This window comes from Chrysemys picta, chromosome 6, assembly GCF_011386835.1.
Source record: "Chrysemys picta bellii isolate R12L10 chromosome 6, ASM1138683v2, whole genome shotgun sequence".
Lineage (NCBI taxonomy): Eukaryota > Metazoa > Chordata > Testudines > Emydidae > Chrysemys > Chrysemys picta.
In genome coordinates this window covers 126,565,022-126,585,830 of record NC_088796.1, presented here as the reverse complement: position 1 = coordinate 126,585,830, position 20,809 = coordinate 126,565,022, and the positions used below count along the sequence as shown (strand labels likewise).

At 40.5% G+C, this 20,809-nt stretch overlaps 1 protein-coding gene across 2 annotated transcripts in view; it reads right to left on the bottom strand.

The window, feature by feature from the left end:
- Nucleotides 1-20,809, bottom strand: part of PIGG (phosphatidylinositol glycan anchor biosynthesis class G (EMM blood group)) — a 115,627-nt gene that overhangs the window by 42,581 nt on the left and 52,237 nt on the right. For both annotated transcript variants that reach the window (XM_065549804.1, XM_008172663.4), the window contains exons 8-10: nt 20,090-20,371; nt 9,218-9,672; nt 4,961-5,152 (exon numbers count right to left, since the gene is read on the bottom strand). In XM_065549804.1, the coding sequence (XP_065405876.1) occupies nt 4,961-5,152; nt 9,218-9,672; nt 20,090-20,371 (929 nt within the window). The remainder of the gene's footprint in view (nt 1-4,960; nt 5,153-9,217; nt 9,673-20,089; nt 20,372-20,809) is intronic.

Here is a 20,809-nt window from a genome sequence, read left to right as displayed (position 1 = left end):
GGGCAGGAGAAAGCTACTGGGCTGTTTATTCTTCTTCCTCTTGTAATAACTGTCATCAAATGAGGCACCTGCACTTTGCAGTCAAGCATAGAGGAGACTGCCTCTGATCCATGCCTGGACACATTGGGGCCACCTCTGCTGTCCAGTGGGATATTTGAGAAGTGCAGAGGCAGAAAGTGCAAGATTTTGTTGCTGCTGTTTTTAATAGAGCTATTTTTCTTCCACTGATCACATAAGAAGTGAGATCAGACCATTACTGCCTCCAGTGTCAAATATGTTCTAAGTAGTGCACGTCAGAATCTAGATATGAATTCTATTTTTCTTCATGTAAGCAAGGATTAACTGTGGGATTTCTTAAAAAGCTTCCAAAAATATTTCTATTATAGGCAAAACTGGCAGCAATGGCTTTAACTAACGTTGCCTAACACTTAATTTCAGTGGTTTACAACTCTGCCAAATTTCCATGCTAGTCTCTGCCTTTGGCTAATTTTTTTTGAGAGAGAGAGACGCAGCAAACAGCTCAGCTAAGGATTTTCAAGGATTAGGTTAGGGAAATATTTTTTTCCAATGTGAAAACATTCTCCTAACATTTCATTGAGAAGCTCTAGCATTTCCATACTTTGAAGCAGCTTTGAAATTCAGCAAGGTGGTGGTACTTGGATCAGAGGGATGCCTTTTGTCGTCCTTGTGAAAAATGTATTCCAACTTGTCTGAATGTTAAATTTCTGACAACTGTCATTTGTCCATGTTCAACAGAGAAAGTTTGGCAGCAAATTTCTCCAAAGATTCCATTTGTACTGGGCATGCTCAATCCCACAGATCAAGTTCAAGGGGCTGAAAGAGAGAAACAGCATCCAGGAGGAGCAGTTGCTGGGGGATGCTTTAGTGCTGGGTACTAGAACAGGGCAGGGACAGTCTCTCCTATACCTTCAGTGCTCCCCCTTGGTGGTGCCCAGGCTAAATTGGAGAAGGAAGAATCCACCTGACTGGAATGCAGATGGATGACATGCAGCAAGGACACAGTGACATGCTTGGGGACAGGAGGCAGAAGGGTCTGAAACCACTTGAGGACATTCCTTTCCAGACCATGGATTGAAGCCAAGAGTCCTGAGTCAACATTCTTCTGTTTTCAGCCAGTGTCTGAAACTCACTGGCAAAATGTGTCTCTCTTTAGTGACTGGCCAATAGAGAGTTTAAGAGCCTATGCTTTCTACCAATTATCCCATTACCTCAAATAGCAGAGGTCTGGGCTGCAGATCTAAAGGTTCCTACCCTGTTGACAAACCACATGTGGGCTTAATATGGTTCCAAATAGCAGATTTTTTTTTAAGTTTGCTTTTTAAAAATGAGGAAATTACACACAAAAAGCTATGTTCAAATAATATTAGGATTGCAAAGTCAAGCACTTAAACTTTAGGAAATGCCAGAATTAAGGATTCCCGTGCAATCCTAATTCATCCTCCTTGTGCATGTACACGATACAATCCGTAATTGCATGATCGCACACTTTTCTCACAGAACCTCTGCTTCATTTAGCATAAATTCAAAGGTTGTATAGTGGATGAGGCTTTTGTCTGGAGGGACCTGTGTCATTTGTTGCAGAAACTGGGAAGTGTGAGGTAAATACAGGCAGTCCTCAGACTTATGACACAATTGGTTCCTTACATTGTATCGTAAGTCGGAACTGCAATCTACTCCATGTTGGACCGAGCGTCGTAAACTCAAAACCTATAGTCATAAGTTGAATCAGGGTGTCAATGTAGAAGTGTCATAAGTGCCGTTCGTCGTAACTCGAACATCGTAAAGTCGAGGACTGCCTGTAATGTAGGGGACTGCAGGAACTGAAAGGATGACCTCATGATTCAGGAAATACATTGACACCGTGAAGAGTTCTATTCATGCCTCTGCCACCAAGCTCCTAACTGATGCTGGGCAAGTCACAAATCAAACTTTTCACAAGTGGCCACTCTGTTTCTCACTTTCTTAGTGCTCAGCTTGAGAAACTTGGGGCTTCATTTGCAGACACACTGGGCACTCAAGTGCAACTGAAGTCAATGGAAGCTGTGCTATTAATGTATGTGCTATAAAAAGTAACATCTCTGTCAAGAGCATCCACTAGGGCCCAATTTTCAATATTGGCTTTAATCTCTGTGCATCTTAGTTCCTCATCTGTAAAATGGGAATATCATCATCTCACAAGGGATCCTCTGAATCAATTCATTAATGTCTGTGTAGCACTCAGCAGCTATAGTGAGGAGCTCCTGAGAAAATCCCATGAGGAAATAATTCTGTATGGAATTCAGGGTTTGGATGGTGTGCAGTAAATAAGGCACAAGTAAAGAGAAATATTCAACAGCTACCCCGTTCAGTGACCACCATTCATTTGGTGCACTGAATGATGCAGGGAGTCCTGATGTAAAAATAGTAAGTGATCATGAAGTTACATGAAGTTTAGGTGCTTGACTTTGCAACCTTTTAATGTAGCTTTTATATGTAACCTAATACACAACATATATTTCTCACATTATGGTCAAGTTACAAAATGAGGAAAAGCATAACTCGCGAAGATCACATAATGAATTACAAATAAAATACCCAGATTTCCTGATCTGCAGTCCAGTATTGGACTATGTTGCCTTTCCAGATATTTCTACCAGACTGAATCAGAGTTCAGGCACATTTGCAAGGCAAGGTAGAAAGATCTATATTACTGCAGCCCATACTGTATGTATTCTGCACTTCAGTCTCTATGGCAGTCTTTTTATCTTAAAAGGTAAAGGTAGTAGACAGTTTTAAAGTAGCTGTCCTGTCAAAGCAAGTAACAGGGAAGCCCTGATACATAATGCTAAGGATGGCGTAAAGACAAGGTTGAAGTGTATTGGCAGAGTTGTGCACCAAAGCTTGTAGTGTACCTGCTCTCATTTTCAAAAAGCACTAAAATTCTCCAATTTAAAAAGCCTTGTGCCATTTCTACATCTAAATAGTCATTTAATGTTAACATGCGAGTCTCACTCTTAAATGTGAGACTCAGTCAGCCACCACTGTAACTGATCGTGAAGTTTGGTTTTATTAATCCAAAGAACTTTTAAGCCACTGCATAATCAAAGCTATAAATGAAAAGTCTGACATAGCAGTTTAAGCAAATCACCATATTCACATTTAAAATTAAGCTGAGAGAGTATAAAAGCCCTGTATTTTCTTAGTCAATTCTAATTGCAATTAAGATGCTGACTATAGTGTAAATCAACTGTCAGTGAAAGCTTTGGTCACTTTGTAAATTTAAGAACTTATTACTGTAACTATTCTTTTAATTTGCAGCTCAGCTGATGCAGTTAACATTCTGTTCCACATTGCAGTATTTTTCCTCTCACTGAAGGAATCGCATTCTCCCCTAAGGAATTGTAGTCAAACATAAAACTAAAAATCATATTTAGCAATCAGATGAATTTCCAGACACACACATTCAAGCACGTAGCCAGATTCTGTAGTCCAAGTAAAAGCCAATGGAGATTTTTGTATGCAGAAGATCAAATACCTTAATACTAATTAAGGAAGTGAAGTTCTCTTCAAATATCTCTACTGCATATAAAATAAATATATGTACCACTGGTACATTTGGCCTTCGTTCGTCTGAAAATCTTTTCCTAGGATGCTTTCCAAGGTAATTCCCAATCTCTACTTCTTACAGAGGGTGTGGCCTCTGATCCCAAATCCTGAACCCAAGCTACCCAGACTCAGGTCAAATTCTAAGGGCTTGTCTATACTTACGCGCTGGTTCGGCGGCAGGCAATCGAACTTCTGGGTTCGATTTATCGCGTCTTGTCTGGACGCGATAAATTGAACTCAGAAGTGATCCCCGTCGACTCCGGTAATCCTGCTCACCGCGAGGAGTACGCGGAGTCGACGGGGGAGCCTGCCTGCCGTGTCTGGACCGCGGTAAGTTCGAACTAAGGTACATCGACTTCAGCTACGTTATTCATGTAGCTGAAGTTGCGTACCTTAGTTCGATTTGGGGGTTTAGTGTAGACCAAGCCTAAGTGATCTCTGCACAATTTATTCTAGCCACAAGCCAATCATCTTTCTAGAATGTCCCCCGAACGACTACAGGAATGCATCCTGGGGATTTCCCATCATTCTGATGCTCCCTTTAGAGCATATTGGAGCTGCAGATCCAGCTATATCACAACAAAAAGTGAAAAATATCAGACAGGCTATAAAAGAATCAAAGATGCTCTCATGCCCTCCAAAAGCAGCTAATGCGGAGTATGAGAAAAAAAGCACTCATGAATTAGAAGCATCATTGGGTTGTTTCCTCTCACATGGTAAACAACATATCACCTGCTGACAGTCGTGGTGGGAAAGGAGACTCAAAACTCTTAGCTTCGAAAGTTCTCAGTCTGTATAATGCTGCAAGCTTTAGACCCCAAAAGCAGACATCTATTACAGCTTGAAAGGATAGGTTATACAACTCTCAGCTGTAAGAAACAGAAAGGCACAGGGAAACCATTTCCTAAATGCATTTTTAGCCTTGTAGTTGAATAGTAAACCATTTCATTGTTATAAATAAGTCAGCTTGGCATTGTTCTGTACTAAATGTAGCAAATCAACACAATAGTAAATAAAACAGCAAAGGTAGTAATCTTTATAAGACAGATTCAATAATGGAAATAGAAAAAAATGGTAACTGGCTAGATCAATAAGCTATGCCTCAAGGTAGTCAGTGTGTGTGTCAGCCTTTGACAGGTTTCCAATTTGAGATATAGTACAGTAACATACCACTTTATTGTACTCAAAAATTATCTAAAGACATAACACGAAACTTGTTAGTGCACATCCTTAAAAGAACCATCCCTTCGCTCATAACAGCCTGATTCTAACAGAGATAACTGTGCTATTTTTCAGTATCCAAAGTGTTACGACTGTTCTAGAAGTTGATTTACATATCTGCTGATGAACTTACTTTGAGATATCTTTGCTGTCTTGTTGCCATGGAAATACAACATTTCCAATGGCTGCCCGGTAACTGTAGACTCCCAAGAGCCCAAGTGCCATCGCTATTTTCGAAACCAGGGAGCATCTCCTCTGAACCAGAATAAAGATCATAACTAAGGAGATAGCTACCAGAAGGGACAGTACAGCTTTATGTTCAGAACTGTAAAAGAAAAAAAAAAATCTATAATTACTGCTAAAATACATTTAACATCGCTCCAGCTACTGTACTGAATTTCCAAATTAATCACTGCACTGACATCTGTTACTAGCTCTCTCAGAGATGTGGTCAAATATTTTAGTATCTTTAGAAAAACTATTTTCTTAATGAGGTTTTCTATTCAAGCATGCATGTTTAAAAGTAATCATGTCTCACCATATGTTAGCTGGTCTGTTTTAACTGGATAAAACAAAGTTTCATATGATATAATAAAAAATTCTAATGATTTAAAACCAAAATTTTATAGTTATATACATTATATACATGTGGAAAATTCACTATCACTTCTACTACAGCATTCTAGTTTCTCCAACTAATATAAGGCAACAAGGATTGTTACAGTACTTCACAAGCATCTCTTTAAACGATAACTCAGCATATATATCCATTTTACTTAATTTTAGATGTATAAAGTGTATAAAATGTTCCCTAGCCATCATGTCTAAGGACACACAAACACTGTAGAACACACGTTTTCCTCCAATAGCAAAATAAGAACAATCACCAAAACAAAACAAACCTATTAGTACAAAGGGGGTCTTGGTCCATGACTATGAATCCTAGTGTTATGGTAATACAATAAATAGAAAACAAGACAGACGTGGGCCTTGCATCATGCCCTAAAGGTGCACAGAAGTTCTCTCTTTTAGACCAGCAGGTGGAGTGCATTCCATAGGCAAGTGCTATACACTGAATACCCTGCCCATTGCCAAATACTGAAACATAGGGAGTGCTGGCACACAGACACTATAGAAAAACCTAAATCACATTAGATAGAGTACTTCATCTGACCTCAGCTACCCTGATAGTAAATGGGGAGATATGAAGTTTCCAGTACTGGGATCTAGGCTTTTTTTTTTTTTTTTAAATAGGAAACTCGACATCTGCAACTGAACCCAAAAGCCAAGCAGGAAACCAGCAGCTGAATGTCTATCTCCATATGTTAATGTATGTTAATATTTTTTATTTGTTCCAAATGCCATGACTTTGATTGCACAGGCCAGTCATTACCTAAAGGCATTACCAATAAATGACCTCAAATTTCTAATGTAATGCCCTATTGTGTTAGATTGAAGAAAAATTCTCTCCCCTTCCCCCCCACACCCATAGCCCATGTGACCAATCAGAAAGCACTCCAAGCACCATTATTCTCCATTATAAGAACATAAAAATGGCCCTATTGGGTCAGACCAAAGGTCCATCTAGCCCAGTATCCTGTCTACCGACAGTGACCAATGCCAGGTGCCCCAGAGGGAATGAACAAAACAGGCAATCATCAAGTGATCCATCCCCTGTCGCTCATTCCAGAGGCTAGGGACACCCATTCCTGCCCATCCTGGCTAATAGCCATTGACGGACCTATCCTCCATGAATTTATCTAGTTCTTTTTTTGAACCCTGTTATGGGCTTGGCCTTCACAACATTCTCTGGTAAGGAGTTCCACAGGTTGACTATGTGTTGTTTGAAGAAATAATTCCTTTTATTTGTTTTAAACCTGCTGTCTATTAATTTCATTTGGTGACCCCTCGTTCTTGTGTTATGAGAAGTAGTAAACACTTCCTTATCTACTTTCTCTACACCAGTCATGATTTTAAAGACCTCAATCATATCTCCCCTTAGCCATCTCTTTTCCAAGATGAAAAGTCCCAGTCTTAGTAATCTCTCCTCATATGGAAGCTGTTCCATACCACTAATCATTTTTGTTGCCCTTTTCTGAACCTTTTCCAATTCCAATATATCTTTTTTGAGAGGGGTGACCACATCTGCACACAGTATTCAAGATGTGGGCCTACCATGGATTTATATAGAGGCAACATGATATTTCTGTCCTATTATCTATCCCTTTCTTAATTATTCCCAGCATTCTGTTCACTTTTTTGACTGCTGCTGCACACTGAGTGGATGTTTTCAGCGAACTATCCACAATGATTCCAAGAGTGGTAACAGCTAATTTCGACCCCATCATTTTATATGTATAGTTGGGATTATGCTTTCCAATGTGCATTACTTTGCATTTATCAACATTAAATTTCATCTGCCATTTTGTAGCCCAGTCACCCAGTTTTGAGAGACCCTTTTGTAGCTCTTCGCAGTCTGCCTGGGTCTTAACTATCTTTAGTAATTTTGTATCATCTGCAAAATTTGCCACCTCACTTTTTATCCCTTTCTCCAGATCATTTATGAATATGTTGAATAGGACTGGTCCCAGAATAGACCCCTGAGGAACACCACTATTTACCTCTCTCCATTCTAAGAACCGACCATTTATACCTACCCTTTGTTTCCTATCTTTTAATCAGTTACCAATCCATGAGATCATCTTCCCTCTTATCCCATGGCAGCTTACTTTGCGAAAGAGCCTTTGGTGAGGGACCTTGTCAAATGCTTTCTGAAAATCTAAGTATGCTATATCCACTGGATCCCCTTGGTCCACATGCTTGTTGACCCCTCAAAGAATTCTAGTAGATTGGTGAGGCATGATTTCCCTTTACTAAAACCATGTTGACTCTTCCTCAACAAATTATGTTCATCTATATATCTGACAATATTGTTCTTTATTATAGTTTCAACCAGTTTGCCCGGTACTGAAGTCAGGATTACAGGCCTGTTATTGCCGGGATCACCTCTCGAGCCCTTTTTAAAGATTGGCATCACATTAACTATCCTCCAGTCATCTGGTACAGAAGCTGATATAAATGATAGGTTACAGACTACAGTTAGTAGTTCTGCAATTTCACATTTGAGTTCCTTCAGAACTCTTGGGTGAATACCATCTGGTCCTGGTGACTTATTGAGGTTTAATTTATCAATTTGTTCCCAAACCTCCTCTAATGATACCTCAATCTGGGACAGTTCTTCAGATCTGTCACCTAAAAAGAATGGCTCAGGTCTGGGAATCTCCCTCATCCTCAGCTGTGAAGACCTATGCAAAGAATTCATTCAGTTTCTCCGCTATGGCTTTATTGTCTTTGAGTGCTCCTTTAGCACCTCAATCATCCAGTGGCCCCATTGGTTGTTTAGCAGCTTCCTGCTTCTGATTTACTTAAAAAAAAAGTTACTATTACTTTGAGTCTTTGGCTAACTGTTCCTCAAATTCTTTTTTGGCCTTCCTAATTGTATTTTTATGCTTTATTTGCCAGTGTTTATGCTCCTTTCTCTTTTCCTCACCAGGATTTAACTTCCACTTTTTAAAGGATGCCTTTTTGCCTCTCACTGCTTATTTCCTATTATTTTATCATTTTCCATCCTTTCATCCTCACTAGGACCTAGAGATTCTCTATTAATAGATCCTCCCCTAAGGAATGTCCAAACCACGTGCTCCTCCGCACCTGTCGGCTTTCCCCCAACCCTTAGTTTAAAAAATGCTCTACGACCTTTTTAATGTTAAGTGCCAGCAATCTGGTTCCATTTTGGTTTAGGTGGAGCCCATCCTTCCTGTATAGGCTCCCCCTTTCCCAAAAGTTTCCCCAGTTCCTAATAAATCTAAACCCCTCTTCCCTACACCATCGTCTCATCCACGCATTGAGACTCTGCAGTTCTGCCTGGCCCTGCACATGGAACTTGGAGCATCTCAGAGAATGCTACCATGGAGGTCCTGGACTTCAATCTCTTACCTAGCAGCCTAAATTTGGCTTCCAGGACCTCTCTCTTATACTTCCCTATGTCATTGGTACCTACATGTACCACTTTACTAACTTAGTAAAGTTAGGAATTACGCATTGAATGTTCTGCTTTAATATACATTAATTCTACTACACAAGTCTCTATATACTATGCCAGCCACTGTTGACTTAGTTATTGAAGAACATTAAATCACTGATAAAAAAACATGTTTCAAGGATTAGATTATAAATTTTGATTACTGCTAAGGACAGTAGCCTAGTGGTGGTAAATACATTACACAGGACAACTACTCCAACAGAATATTAAATCATTATCCCCTTAGCTAAACACAAAGACAGACATGACATTTTAATGTAGTAACTATTATCCAACTCAGATACCCACCTTGTCAACCAATGTCCAAAGTCGGGTCGATGAGCCCACTGAACTCCCGTCTGATTTAATGAACGAAGTAACCGACAGCAAATAAGGATGATCCATGGACTCGCTAAACCCATCCACTTTTCTGAGCCTTTTAGAAATTCACCTGAAGAGGTGACTTTGCCCAATTTTGAGTCACACGATGGTATATCAACATTCCTGCACTGGGCGGTTTCCTCAATATCGTCAAAATTTTGCTTCACAGCAGTACTAAGCTGAAGATCACATTCTTTCACAAGAAAGTAGTGTCTACAAATTTCCTGGCACAGTGCCAGGCAAAGAGTATTGATAAGAAAATACCAGGTTTGGTGCTCCTCTTCAACGAAGCTGCTTGCTCCCAGGCTCACAGCATGGCCAACCGTTCCTGCCAACATGAGTACATCTAGTTCTGACCAGCTGGAATTGGAGACAGCTGGGTTCTGTGAACAGAAAATGTGTCATTGGTGAAATAATCTGGAAAACATATCATTACTTCAGTGTGTGTTTAAAACGTGCTTACAGCGACTTGTTCAGTGACAACAAATCCTAAGCAAAAAAGACAAATTATGTAATTTTTCTCAATGGCATTTTCTGCACTTTTTACTCTTAAATAAGGTTCATTTTAGTGTAACCCACTGAGTAAGCATCATAACACATTTAATTGTACTATTTTAAATCATTTTATATCTCCTCAAGGTAACAAACGTCTCTCTGAATAATCACCAATGCACACTTCAGCTTCAGGTTCTCTACAATCTTGTGACAGAAGGCGTGGAGCAGCCCTTTCTTGTTGCACATCAATAGATCTAAAAATAGAACTCTTGCAGCAATCAAAAACTGAGTCGAGATACCACTAACAAGCACCGCTCTAGTGCTCTAGCCATTCTTGGCTTGATAAAGTGAAAAAAATCATCTCAAATTACCAGCAGCTATTTCAGACATCTTACCGCCTATTGTTACCTTGCAAACGGGAGTGTGTATTTATTTCATGATAAAGAGTCGGTTAAATAGTGGGTGTTTAAATATGTATTTCACGTGTTCTATGTGGCTACAATAATACTCTTGGCCTGATTTCTTCATTATTTCAATTTTCTGCTCACTGCAGCTACACGGAACCATCCTCAATGCCCACGGCTGGGAAGAGAGGGCTATATACTCGCGAAGCATGCCAATGAGCACTTTGGGAGAAGTGCTGCCCGAACAATCCTTTATTTTCATTTTAAGTAATTTTCTCGGTTGGGAAATACACTAAAGAAACAATACATCGCGAATAAGAACTATTGATACTTTTCAGTACAGAGACCATTTTAAAGCCAAATCCCAAACATGGTAAATTATTTATATTTAAAAACCAAGTTCTCTCAATGTATATTCTGTAGATTCATTTTCTTAGCTATGTGTTCCTACACTTGATCTTGTGAGCGGACTTTAAAAAGGCACTGAATATGCAGGAACTTTATACAGACTCGTCAAATGAGCTTTCCCCAAAACTGTGTATACTGCACTATGATTTCTAAGCTTTAGTTCTTTTTTAGACCTCTCTCCCTTACAACAGACAACCAAGGAAAGTAAAGTGATATTCTATTAAACATATAAAATCATGAAGTCTGAAGACCACTGGTGTAGCTCACTTCAGAATGGATTTAATTTCCTAAGCAACAGGCCACAGCTGTGAGGGTAAGAGAAAGGCAGTATGTATGGAAAGCACACACTCCAGTTTACTGTGCTATTTGACATGGTTGAAAATTAACATAATGGTCAAGTCATTGTATCTAAAGATGGTGACTAGCTGCAGTGGCCCAGGACGTAATATTTTGTTGCATAGAGTACCTTGCTAAAAGCACTGGCTGTGGTGTGTGGAAAACCGGGCACCCTGTGAAGAGAGTTACATGTCAGCCTAGCTAAGCAATCAAGTTTTTCTACTCTAAGCAGCTGTTATTAAATTTAAAAAGTGTTCGCCCAGGAACAAGCACCTCCAACAGTTAATTTGACAGTTCTGATTACATGGAGGACACACAGTTCAACCCTGAGATGCTTACAAGAAAACTAGTTTGTGCTCAGCACGTTTGGTTTTGCATGGTCAGTGATTTCACCTTAAATAGCTTGTCCTAGTAACCACTGCAGGGTTTAATCTCTATCAGAAAAACATTTGCCAACAATTAAACATTAGTACTGTATGTGAGAGATCACAATTTTTTCCTGTACTCACAAAGTATCTTCATTATCTCAGATACTGCTGTGTGGTAACTATTGGACATAGTTATTGTTTATGTGCCATTAAGTACTGACTTCAGAAGTAGACCATGTATATCAGATTTTTAACTCTCATAATGTTGACTATCTCCATGTTTTCCAATACAGACTCCAAAATGTTGGCTTACTTTGTAAGATTTGCTAACAAGTTATGAATTTTCACCCAAAAATTAAACCTATATCTAATGAGGTAGCAGGTAATAAACAAGTTTAGCCTCAGCATCTAATTAAGACTAATCTGGAGTTTTGATTTGTGGGAACCAAGCTGTGCAAAGTCTAAATGTAGTCTTTGTTATTCACCGCCTGGAGTTCATGAGCGGAGTGAACAGGGCAGGTGATGTACCTGAAGTACGTATTAGACATTATTAATTCATACTAACAGCATGGACCAAGTGTGTGTATGGTTGGGGGGTAAGGGAGCACATTACACCAAAACTTCTGCATTTACAAATTAAAATTACAGATGATGATACAGAATTCAAATTTCAACTGAATGAGATTTTCCAGCTGAAATACATCCCAAGTCAGTGATCTAAACTTACTATCATCTGAAGCCTGTTTGGTGGATTATGTACAATACTTACTCATTCCAGTTAACAGACTAGGTTATGTCACAGCAACCACCAGCATTAGCACTAACCTCTTGTTTAACAGTCTCAGCAGAGAGACCCAAAGAGTGAAAATGCTTTGAGACCAAATTGTGCGTAAGCATGTCATTAGACCACAGGAGATTTAAGTCACAGCAACGCCAATGCATTCAGTTCTGTATTTAAGGGACCAATGTCGCCAACCCGTGCCCCCAGAAGCTACAGGAATCTCAGATCCCTTCACCCTCCTATCAGACAATTTGTGTGTCTTCTTTTATAGATTTAACACTCCTTTTACAGAAATATATATATATGTATTTATGTCTCGTACCTTATGGTTATCAGCACCAACCCAGGTGCCCTTGACACAACAGTAAGCTACATTTCAGTTGCTTCCAATTTATGAAAGTCACTGCGGAATCATGAAACAACTTTATGGGAGCAATCAAATTAATGGGAAAGTTTCTGGTGTTTCTCCAAACTTGCTCCATTTCTATGCCCATGTGAATACAGTTTCAGTGCAGCAGCTTAGTGTGACAAAATACTCCTGTTGCAGCGTCAATTGCTTCAGCAGAATTACACTAGTAACCAAACAATCCCCCTGCACATCAGCACGTCTCATGCACTCTCAAGGTCTAGGAAACAGTAAGAAAAATAGATTAATCAGGACTGATATTAATCCTGATTGCACTGTTGTGGCTTTTCTGACTATTAATAAACATTATGGTAGTGCTTTAAGACGCCAATCAGGACTGGAGCCCCATTGCGCTGGGCACTGTACAGATTTAGGTAAGAATTCCTGTTCTCGAAGGCTTACAACCTAGAAGTCAAAATGGGGTAGAGGATAGGAACATAATATATAAATAAATATGGTGAATTAACAAAGCTTTGGTATATGTTTTGTTGTTTAAATGGCAGGAATGGTTAAATGGGAAGCTAATGGCACTGAGTACAACAGAAGTTCACCTACCTCACCAGGATCAGCAAATAGGGTTCTTTACACATCACTATCAAATGTATCTGTTCCCCTAAGGGCATATCCTCCTGTCCTACATAACAATAACCCTGTTTTCTCCTTCTGCTCCCGCAAACAGTTCCCCCATACACATACAACTCTACTGTTCCTGAGAGAGGGACACATTCAGTGATCAACCCCACACTCCCTCACACAGAAAGCACGTACAAAATAAATCTCTGCCTCATTACTGAATGTCATCATTAAAGGTTAGCTATGCCTTGACTCATGGAATACTAAATTTAGATTTCTGTGTCAGTAGCTGACAATAAAAACTACCCTGAAATGGATTTTGTAAAAGCATTGTGGGGTACCACGATTAGGGCTCAATCCTTCAAACTCTTGAGCATCTTCAACCCCCATTAATTTTCTAGTCATTGCTGGTACACACCACCATAAAGGTCTGACACCCTCATTAAATCAAGCAAACTGTATATGGAATCCTTAATTTATAAATATGGATTTTCTAAGCAGCAGGCTTGCAAAGCCAACCTAGTATCTGCAAGTCAAGTTGGGTTCTTTCTAGTTTGTGCGTCACCACGAGTAGTAAAAATTTTGCAGCCCAAATAAGTTATCGGTGCAATTCTCTTGCACCACTGGGTTAATCAGTGTAACTAGGACATAATTAGACAATGGGAATGCACAGGCCCTTGCAAGTGAAATTAACATTTCTGTTAACGTGGGGCAGAAAAATACAGTTCACTCACAAAGCTGTGCAGCTTCTGGAGGGCTGATAGTACAATAGAGAGTTATTTTTTACTAAAGTAAATATCAGTGACTAAATGAGTAAGTAATTTTTATACAGTCACTTTTCAGACTAGAAATTATAAGGTTTGGGGGATGTTAGTAAAGAGTCTAACATTCCGGAAGGCATGTTCTTGGATTCTGCTCATTTGGACACAAAGTGAGCTAATCTGTATTTCCAACTGTGCTACCTTCCATGGAACAGCACTGATTACAACTGTTCCCAATAAGGTTTTCAGGAATGCTGGGATCACATTTCAAAGCTACCAAATCACTGCACCATCTCATTCATACTTTTTTTTTTAAAGGTAGTAAGAATGAAAGAAAAGGTCTTAACGTGAACTGCAGTTTGGTGCTTTGGTAATTAAACAGGAGATAAAAAAATACTATATGGGGGAAACCAATAAAAATTAAGCAGAAGGCAAAAATTCAATGAAATAGAATTTATTTGAATTGCATTTTATTAATGGAAGTAATACTCCAGAGCTGTTGCATTCTCGGCACTTTCAAAATGTCCCTTACTTAGGCTGGCCCCAATTTTTAAGAGAGCTAGCAAAACATGACTACAAACAGGAAAACTACATACAGCGGACCCTCGCTAGAACGCACCTCTATAAAGCACAAATTCGCTTATAGCGCGGGACTGCGCATGGATCCCAAATTTAATTACCTTCATTGGAATCCATAGTAACGCGGTCCCCGCGTTAATGTGGGTCTGCGCATGGATCCTAAACCCCGCGTTCTAGAGAGGGTCCGGTGTATTATACTTCAAGACAATCCAGTAACTTTGAATTGAGGCACTACACAAATAAGTTAACATTTTGAAGATTTGTTAGGATTTATAAAGGACCGCAGCAGTATTTAAAGCTTTACATGTCACTGAGGGAGCAAGTGATTGTGAAAAGATGTACTAATCAAAAGTTATTTATAGCATCCAGGAAGCAGATGTTAACACTGCCTAGCGCATTATGGTCTCCAGAAAATTCATGACCTGATTCCTACATTCAAGCACAGGAAAAAAGCCACACTGAAGGACATGTACTTCAGAGACTGTCTTCAGAGATATGAACTAAAATGCTTTATTTAAAAAAATATATAAATAAATAAATAAATAAAAGATCTGAAGCCATTAACAGATGGTCTTGAATACATTTTTGAAGTATATATTTGTATTGTAAAGCATACATTTGGAAGAGGGATTTGTTCAACCTAACAAGATGCATGTTCTAGGCTCAACACTGGCAACATCAAACTCTGAAACCGGAAAAGAACAGCCTTCCTTGCCTTCCCGGTATTTGAGACGTCATCTCAGTTCCTGCAGAATCCTGAGATCAGATATTGCAGTGGATCTCAAACTTACTTGATCACGCCCCACACTTGTGTGTGTCTGTAGTATGGATGCCCCTCACTCCCGGCACACAAGTACATATACCAATTAAAAAAACCATGCAAGTTTCACTAAATATTAAAAACAGTAAGGTACTGCCACACCCCTACTTCTGTGCTGCTGGTGGCAGTGCTTCCCTCAGATATGGGCGCCCAGCCAGCAGCTGCCGCTCTCCAGCCACCCCGCTCTGAAGGCAGAGTGGAGACAGGCAGCTGCTGGCCAGGCGCCCAGCTCTGAAGGCAGTACAGCCCTCAGCACAGAAGTAAGAGTGGCATGGAATATATAACTGTATGAACTCATCCAAGAAATTTGCTCTTTATGCCCTAACCAACCCACAAAAAATGTGTGATTTCACTGTGATTTAAGTAGACCCCTATTGATGTGTGTGGAGGAATCAACTTTGCTAGTTATTCATTGCTGTGGATAAAATGGGGGCAGTAAGCTTTATTTTCCCCCAAAAAAGCTTCTCATGCCCCCCCCCCGAATATACTCTGCACCCTGCTCCCTAGTTTGAGAACCTCTGTGATACCGTAATGCAAGGAAGAAAGGAAATGATTTTATAGTACTATTTGTAATTCATGTCTACTCGTGTACACCTCTAGCAATCCAGTTTTATATATTTCAATTAAAAGCATCTGTAACTGGAGATGGTAATGAAGCATGTGTAGACATACCTGAGCTAGCTTTAATGCAGCGTGACTATCAATAGCGCCAAAGCTGCTGCAAGCCCACCCAGTCCCCTGGGTGCTATTACACGGGGAGCCAGCCTGTGCTGAAGTTTGTGCTGCCACAGCGTCACTGCTATTGAGCTCACGCTAGCTAAATGAAAGCCAGCTCAGGTAGATGTACATATGCGTCAATCACACCTCCAAGTGCAGTGTAGACAAACCTTCGGCATTTCTTTACAAAACATGATATACAAAAATTTCCCTTGGATTGACAGTCTCAAAAACGTCCCTATCCAACAGACACTGCTGCACCTCAACCTGCGAAATCCACTCCCCCATTTAACCCAGGCCCTTAGGCAACGCGTGGGAAAACATGCAAGTCTTCCAGCATGACTTGAAAGTCAAACATCTGGAAACTGTTGAACAACTTCCATTTTAATGCGACAAAGAGTCCTGTGGCACCTTATAGACTAACAGATGTATTGGAGCATAAGCTTTCGTGGGTGAATACCCACTTCGTCAGACGTATTCCATTTTAATGTTTATTTTTCAGTTTTTCGTGGTAGGACTACACTGCAGCAGGGAGAAAGCCTCCCAAAAGACGCAGACTCATGCAAGCGGGGATCCAGCTAGCACTCTAAAAACAGCAGTGTGGACGTTGTGGCTCCAGCAGAGACTTTGTCTAGCCACCCAAGCTCAGACCCAGTTAGAGGGGAGAAGCGGGGGAGGTTTGAGAGCCCAAACTGCTGCCCAAGCCACAATGCTCGCCTGGCTAGCGTGAGAGCCTGTCTACCCGGGCTGGAAGGCTCACTTCCAGCTCAAGTGTTGACAAGTGGCAGCTGGTCAACCTTGGCACAAGTGAGGTATAGTAGAAACGCCTGGGACTCTCCACACCATAACTCTCCCCTTAACCCCAGCTCTCTAGGAGCTCTTCACCCCAATTCTCACCCCGCTTGGCCCTAGCCCCTGAAGTCTCCCTCCTCTCTTTACCCTAATTCCTCCCTTCTCACCAGACCCTGGTGCTTACTCACTGCCCTGCCTGCCCCCCAAAAGTTCACCATTAGCCACAAGTCCTTCGGGCTCCCTCTTCCCTAGGCCAGGAGCAACAGATTTACCAGCTCGGAAGGGTGGCTCTTCTGCCCATTTGGCCTTTCTTCCCGATTCCTTAGCTCCTGGTCAACTTCTCCTCCAGCTTCTTCTCCCCCTCCCCCCCCCCCCCCCCAGATTGCGCAGTGAAGGATTTTGAGTGGGGTCCGAGATGTTGGATTCACTGCCCAACCCACAGGCTGCAGTGATTATACAGCACTGTAAAACGTTACACTCAAATTGCCCCCATTCAAAATCCCGGTGGCTCGCCTCCTGTCAGACTTTCACCACACAGTCTGCACACGTACCACAGGGGCGATGGAGAAGGACACCTGGAGGCTCTTATTAAATACAAATTGATAACAGTTGCTGTGTTCTCAATTCATATTTAGTGACACAAACGTATTTGTGTGGACTTTTACAGGAGGGGCGGTGCCCCAGTGCCCTCTATACATACATAAGCCACCACTGGTGTAGACATACACCTCCAAAGTTATTAGCATCCTCTAAGAACCACCAAGGAAGGCTGGCATCATGGACCATTCAGCGATGGGGGTTGACATCCCAATAGAGAATGAGAAATGATAGGTACGGCATGGACTGACTGTGATGGACCCGGAAAGTGAAGACGAACTGCTTATGTTCGATGCTATAGAAAAGAGCAAGCATGTGGAGGGATGACATGGACAAAGCAACAGGCTAGTAAAATGATATTTGAAGCAGCATTCTGAATGGATATGAGCAGCACAAGATTTGTCAAAGCCAGAGAAAGGGATGTTGCAGCAATCGAGACACAAGAGGACAGAGCTTGGACAATAATTTTAAGCTGTAACTTATATTATGCTGAAAGAATCTGCAAGATTGAGATGTTCCTGGGTATGAGGACCTACAGAAATGCCCAAGTTGAACATGTCAATGTCACCCAGGTTATGGCCTGAATGACAGGTAGGAATGGTGGTGTTGTCCGTAGCAATCAAGAAAATCGGCGAGGGAAGATTAGGAGCAGACTAGCATGACCAGTGTTTCCTGATTAAGTGTTGACAGATTTGTCACAATGCTTTTGTGCAAGGAGTAAGGACTCTCACACGAAGCTTAACTCAATTTTCTGGTTATCATAGGATTAACATCTTAACCTTATTGCCTAATTTCTTTGCTATGCATTTTAGGATATTTTCAAGGAAACATCTTCAGTCACACATAAAACTCGAGACAGCAAAAAGAAGAACTTCTGCAGCCCTAAAGCTACATAAATTTGTGTTGTGCTTGTAAGTGAAGTGACTCACTGGCTCAAGAAAAAAAAAAGTTCCCTTTAACCTGACTTTGAGCAGATCAGTACAAATGCACACTTTTGAGTATATGCCTAGGCTTGGCAGAATTTGATTTCTTTTAATAAATTCATTGACAGTAGATGCTGAGATTCGAAAAGTTAAACCTACCTAAATGTGCCACTGCTCCTGCTCCACTAATGCCAGCATTATAACACATTGTACATACAGTAAGGTGGGACTCTAATTTAAAGTTCTCAAGCAGCATTTTTCTTACTTTGCCTATTATAAATTTTGATCATCATCAGCGGAAATTGTGTGTCTGTGTGTGTACACCAACATTTACCAATACAAATCTAATCCTCCCAAGAACCTTCCGGCAAACCAACCACAGGGATGGGAGAAGTATCAGAGAGGTGGCCGTGTTAGTCTGGATCTGTAAAAAGCAACAGAGAGTCCTGTGGCACCTTTAAGACTAACAGATGTATTGGAGCATAAGCTTTCGTGGGTGAATACCCACTTCATCAGATGCAAGACATGCATCTGACGAAGTGGGTATTCACCCATGAAAGCTTATGCTCCAATACATCTGTTAGTCTTAAAGACGCCACAGGACTCTCTGTTGCTTTTTAGGGATGGGAGAGGCATTCTTGCCTTGAGTAACGGAACGCTTAATGCAATGCTATATAAAGGAACATGGCGCTCTGCTTATCCTCAGCCCCTTCCACCTGTTGGAGTGTGGGGATCTTCACTGATAATCTATACGAACTCAAGTTACAGGTAAGCAACTTTCTCCAAGTACTAACCATTATTTTTTGGCTTGTTGCTATTTATAAAATTGGGGGAGGGGGGAAGGAGGAGGAATTGGGACTATGAAAAAATGTGGAAAACTGTAAAAAGAAAAAGAGTACCCAGCACTGCTCACCATGAGTAAATGTTTCCATCTCAGCAGAGACTATTAAGGCACTATGAAATGTTAGCAGTGTCAAGGTCAGACTACTTTTAGTTAAAGCAACATTCATCTAAGCAATACATTTCCTTATTTCATAGTAAATAAAATAAAAGCTAAAAGTCAAAGCTTAAGTAAGAAAATTCAGAGATGACTGAAGTGTGTATAGGCCATTTTGAGATCAACATTCCTTTTCAAGAGGAGACTGTACAATCGGGGGTCTCGCTCAGCAGATCTGTCCATTCGTTGATTAGTTCATTACTTTACCAAGTATTTGCTGCCAGCCAGCTATCAGACCACAAAACCAATGATTCTTTTTACAATCAAGACAGTAAGGGAAACCATACAGCGTCTGTATTTAAATATTAATTGATTTTTCCATTATTACCACCTGCTGAGGGGGGGCAGTCAGTTTCATATAGCTGATGTGGTTTTAAAACCTCTGAATTTGTTTTATGAAACTAAAAAGCTAACGATGCCTGTTGTCTTACTCAAAATGTTGTCATGTTCCAAGTATCTGGAAAATACAACCAGTTATCTTCAGTGTGCAGTATTTTGACATCACCCAAACTGCTTTAGTTGGATATGCAAGTGTCATAGCGTACGAGGCACGTAACTAGTGTGCTGCATAAATTGTTTCTAATCTAGTAAATCAAATGCAAAATTACACTCATTAGAACATTTCTTAAAGTAATGTGAAAATGAACACTTTTTACAATCTTCATTATAGTAATCAGTATGATGCCATAGTGACTGGATCACATTTCAATGTTACTCTCTTTAAGTGGGTTCAAATTATACTATACCCTTAGCATTCACCAGGAACTTCAGATAAGGCTTTGCTCGAGGATACATCATAAACAGCAAAAGGCTTCAACTAGATTTCTTAAGGAGTGGTCTCACCTTAGCTGGAAGTTTGGGATTCTCAAGCATCTTTCCAAAGGCGGATAAAATTACACACATAAGTGCAGAAATCAGCATCATCACTCCAACTGCCATTAACCATGATATACTGCAGAAATAGCACAAGCTCTCCGCTGATGTGCATACAATTACATGAACTGCACAGAGCATCAGGCACATCAAGTAAAACAGCAGAGAAAACAGCGGAGGGGAGAGTGGCACTTCAAATTCAGCCCTGCTGCTCAGTGCTTTTGGCATGCTGAGCAAAAGCAGAAGCAGAACCTAGAAAAGAGAGCAAAAATATTGGGATGGTCACCAGATAGATTCAAAACTACAGATAGAGTATAGAGCAAACATTCAAAGGAAAACAATAATGTTGTTTTCCATACTGCACTGCTAGTAAATAGATTTTGCAACAGGGTTGTGTGTGATGGAAGGTACATGCCAGACTGGGCAGCTTTATGCCAATTGTAACTGAAGAATACACTTACATATTATAGTGTTTTTAAAGTGATATACAAACTGTTGCACAGAAATCCTGCAAGTCCCTCAATATACAAAACTCCCACTGATTTCAATGGCATCCCTGAACAGGGAGGGCTTGCAGAATATGGTTTCTAGTATGAAGAAATGATTGCTCACCCTATGCAGTAACTGCAGTTTTTTGAGATGTGTCCGCCTATGGGAGCGCCACTCCAGGTGCATTGGCGCACCCTCTGT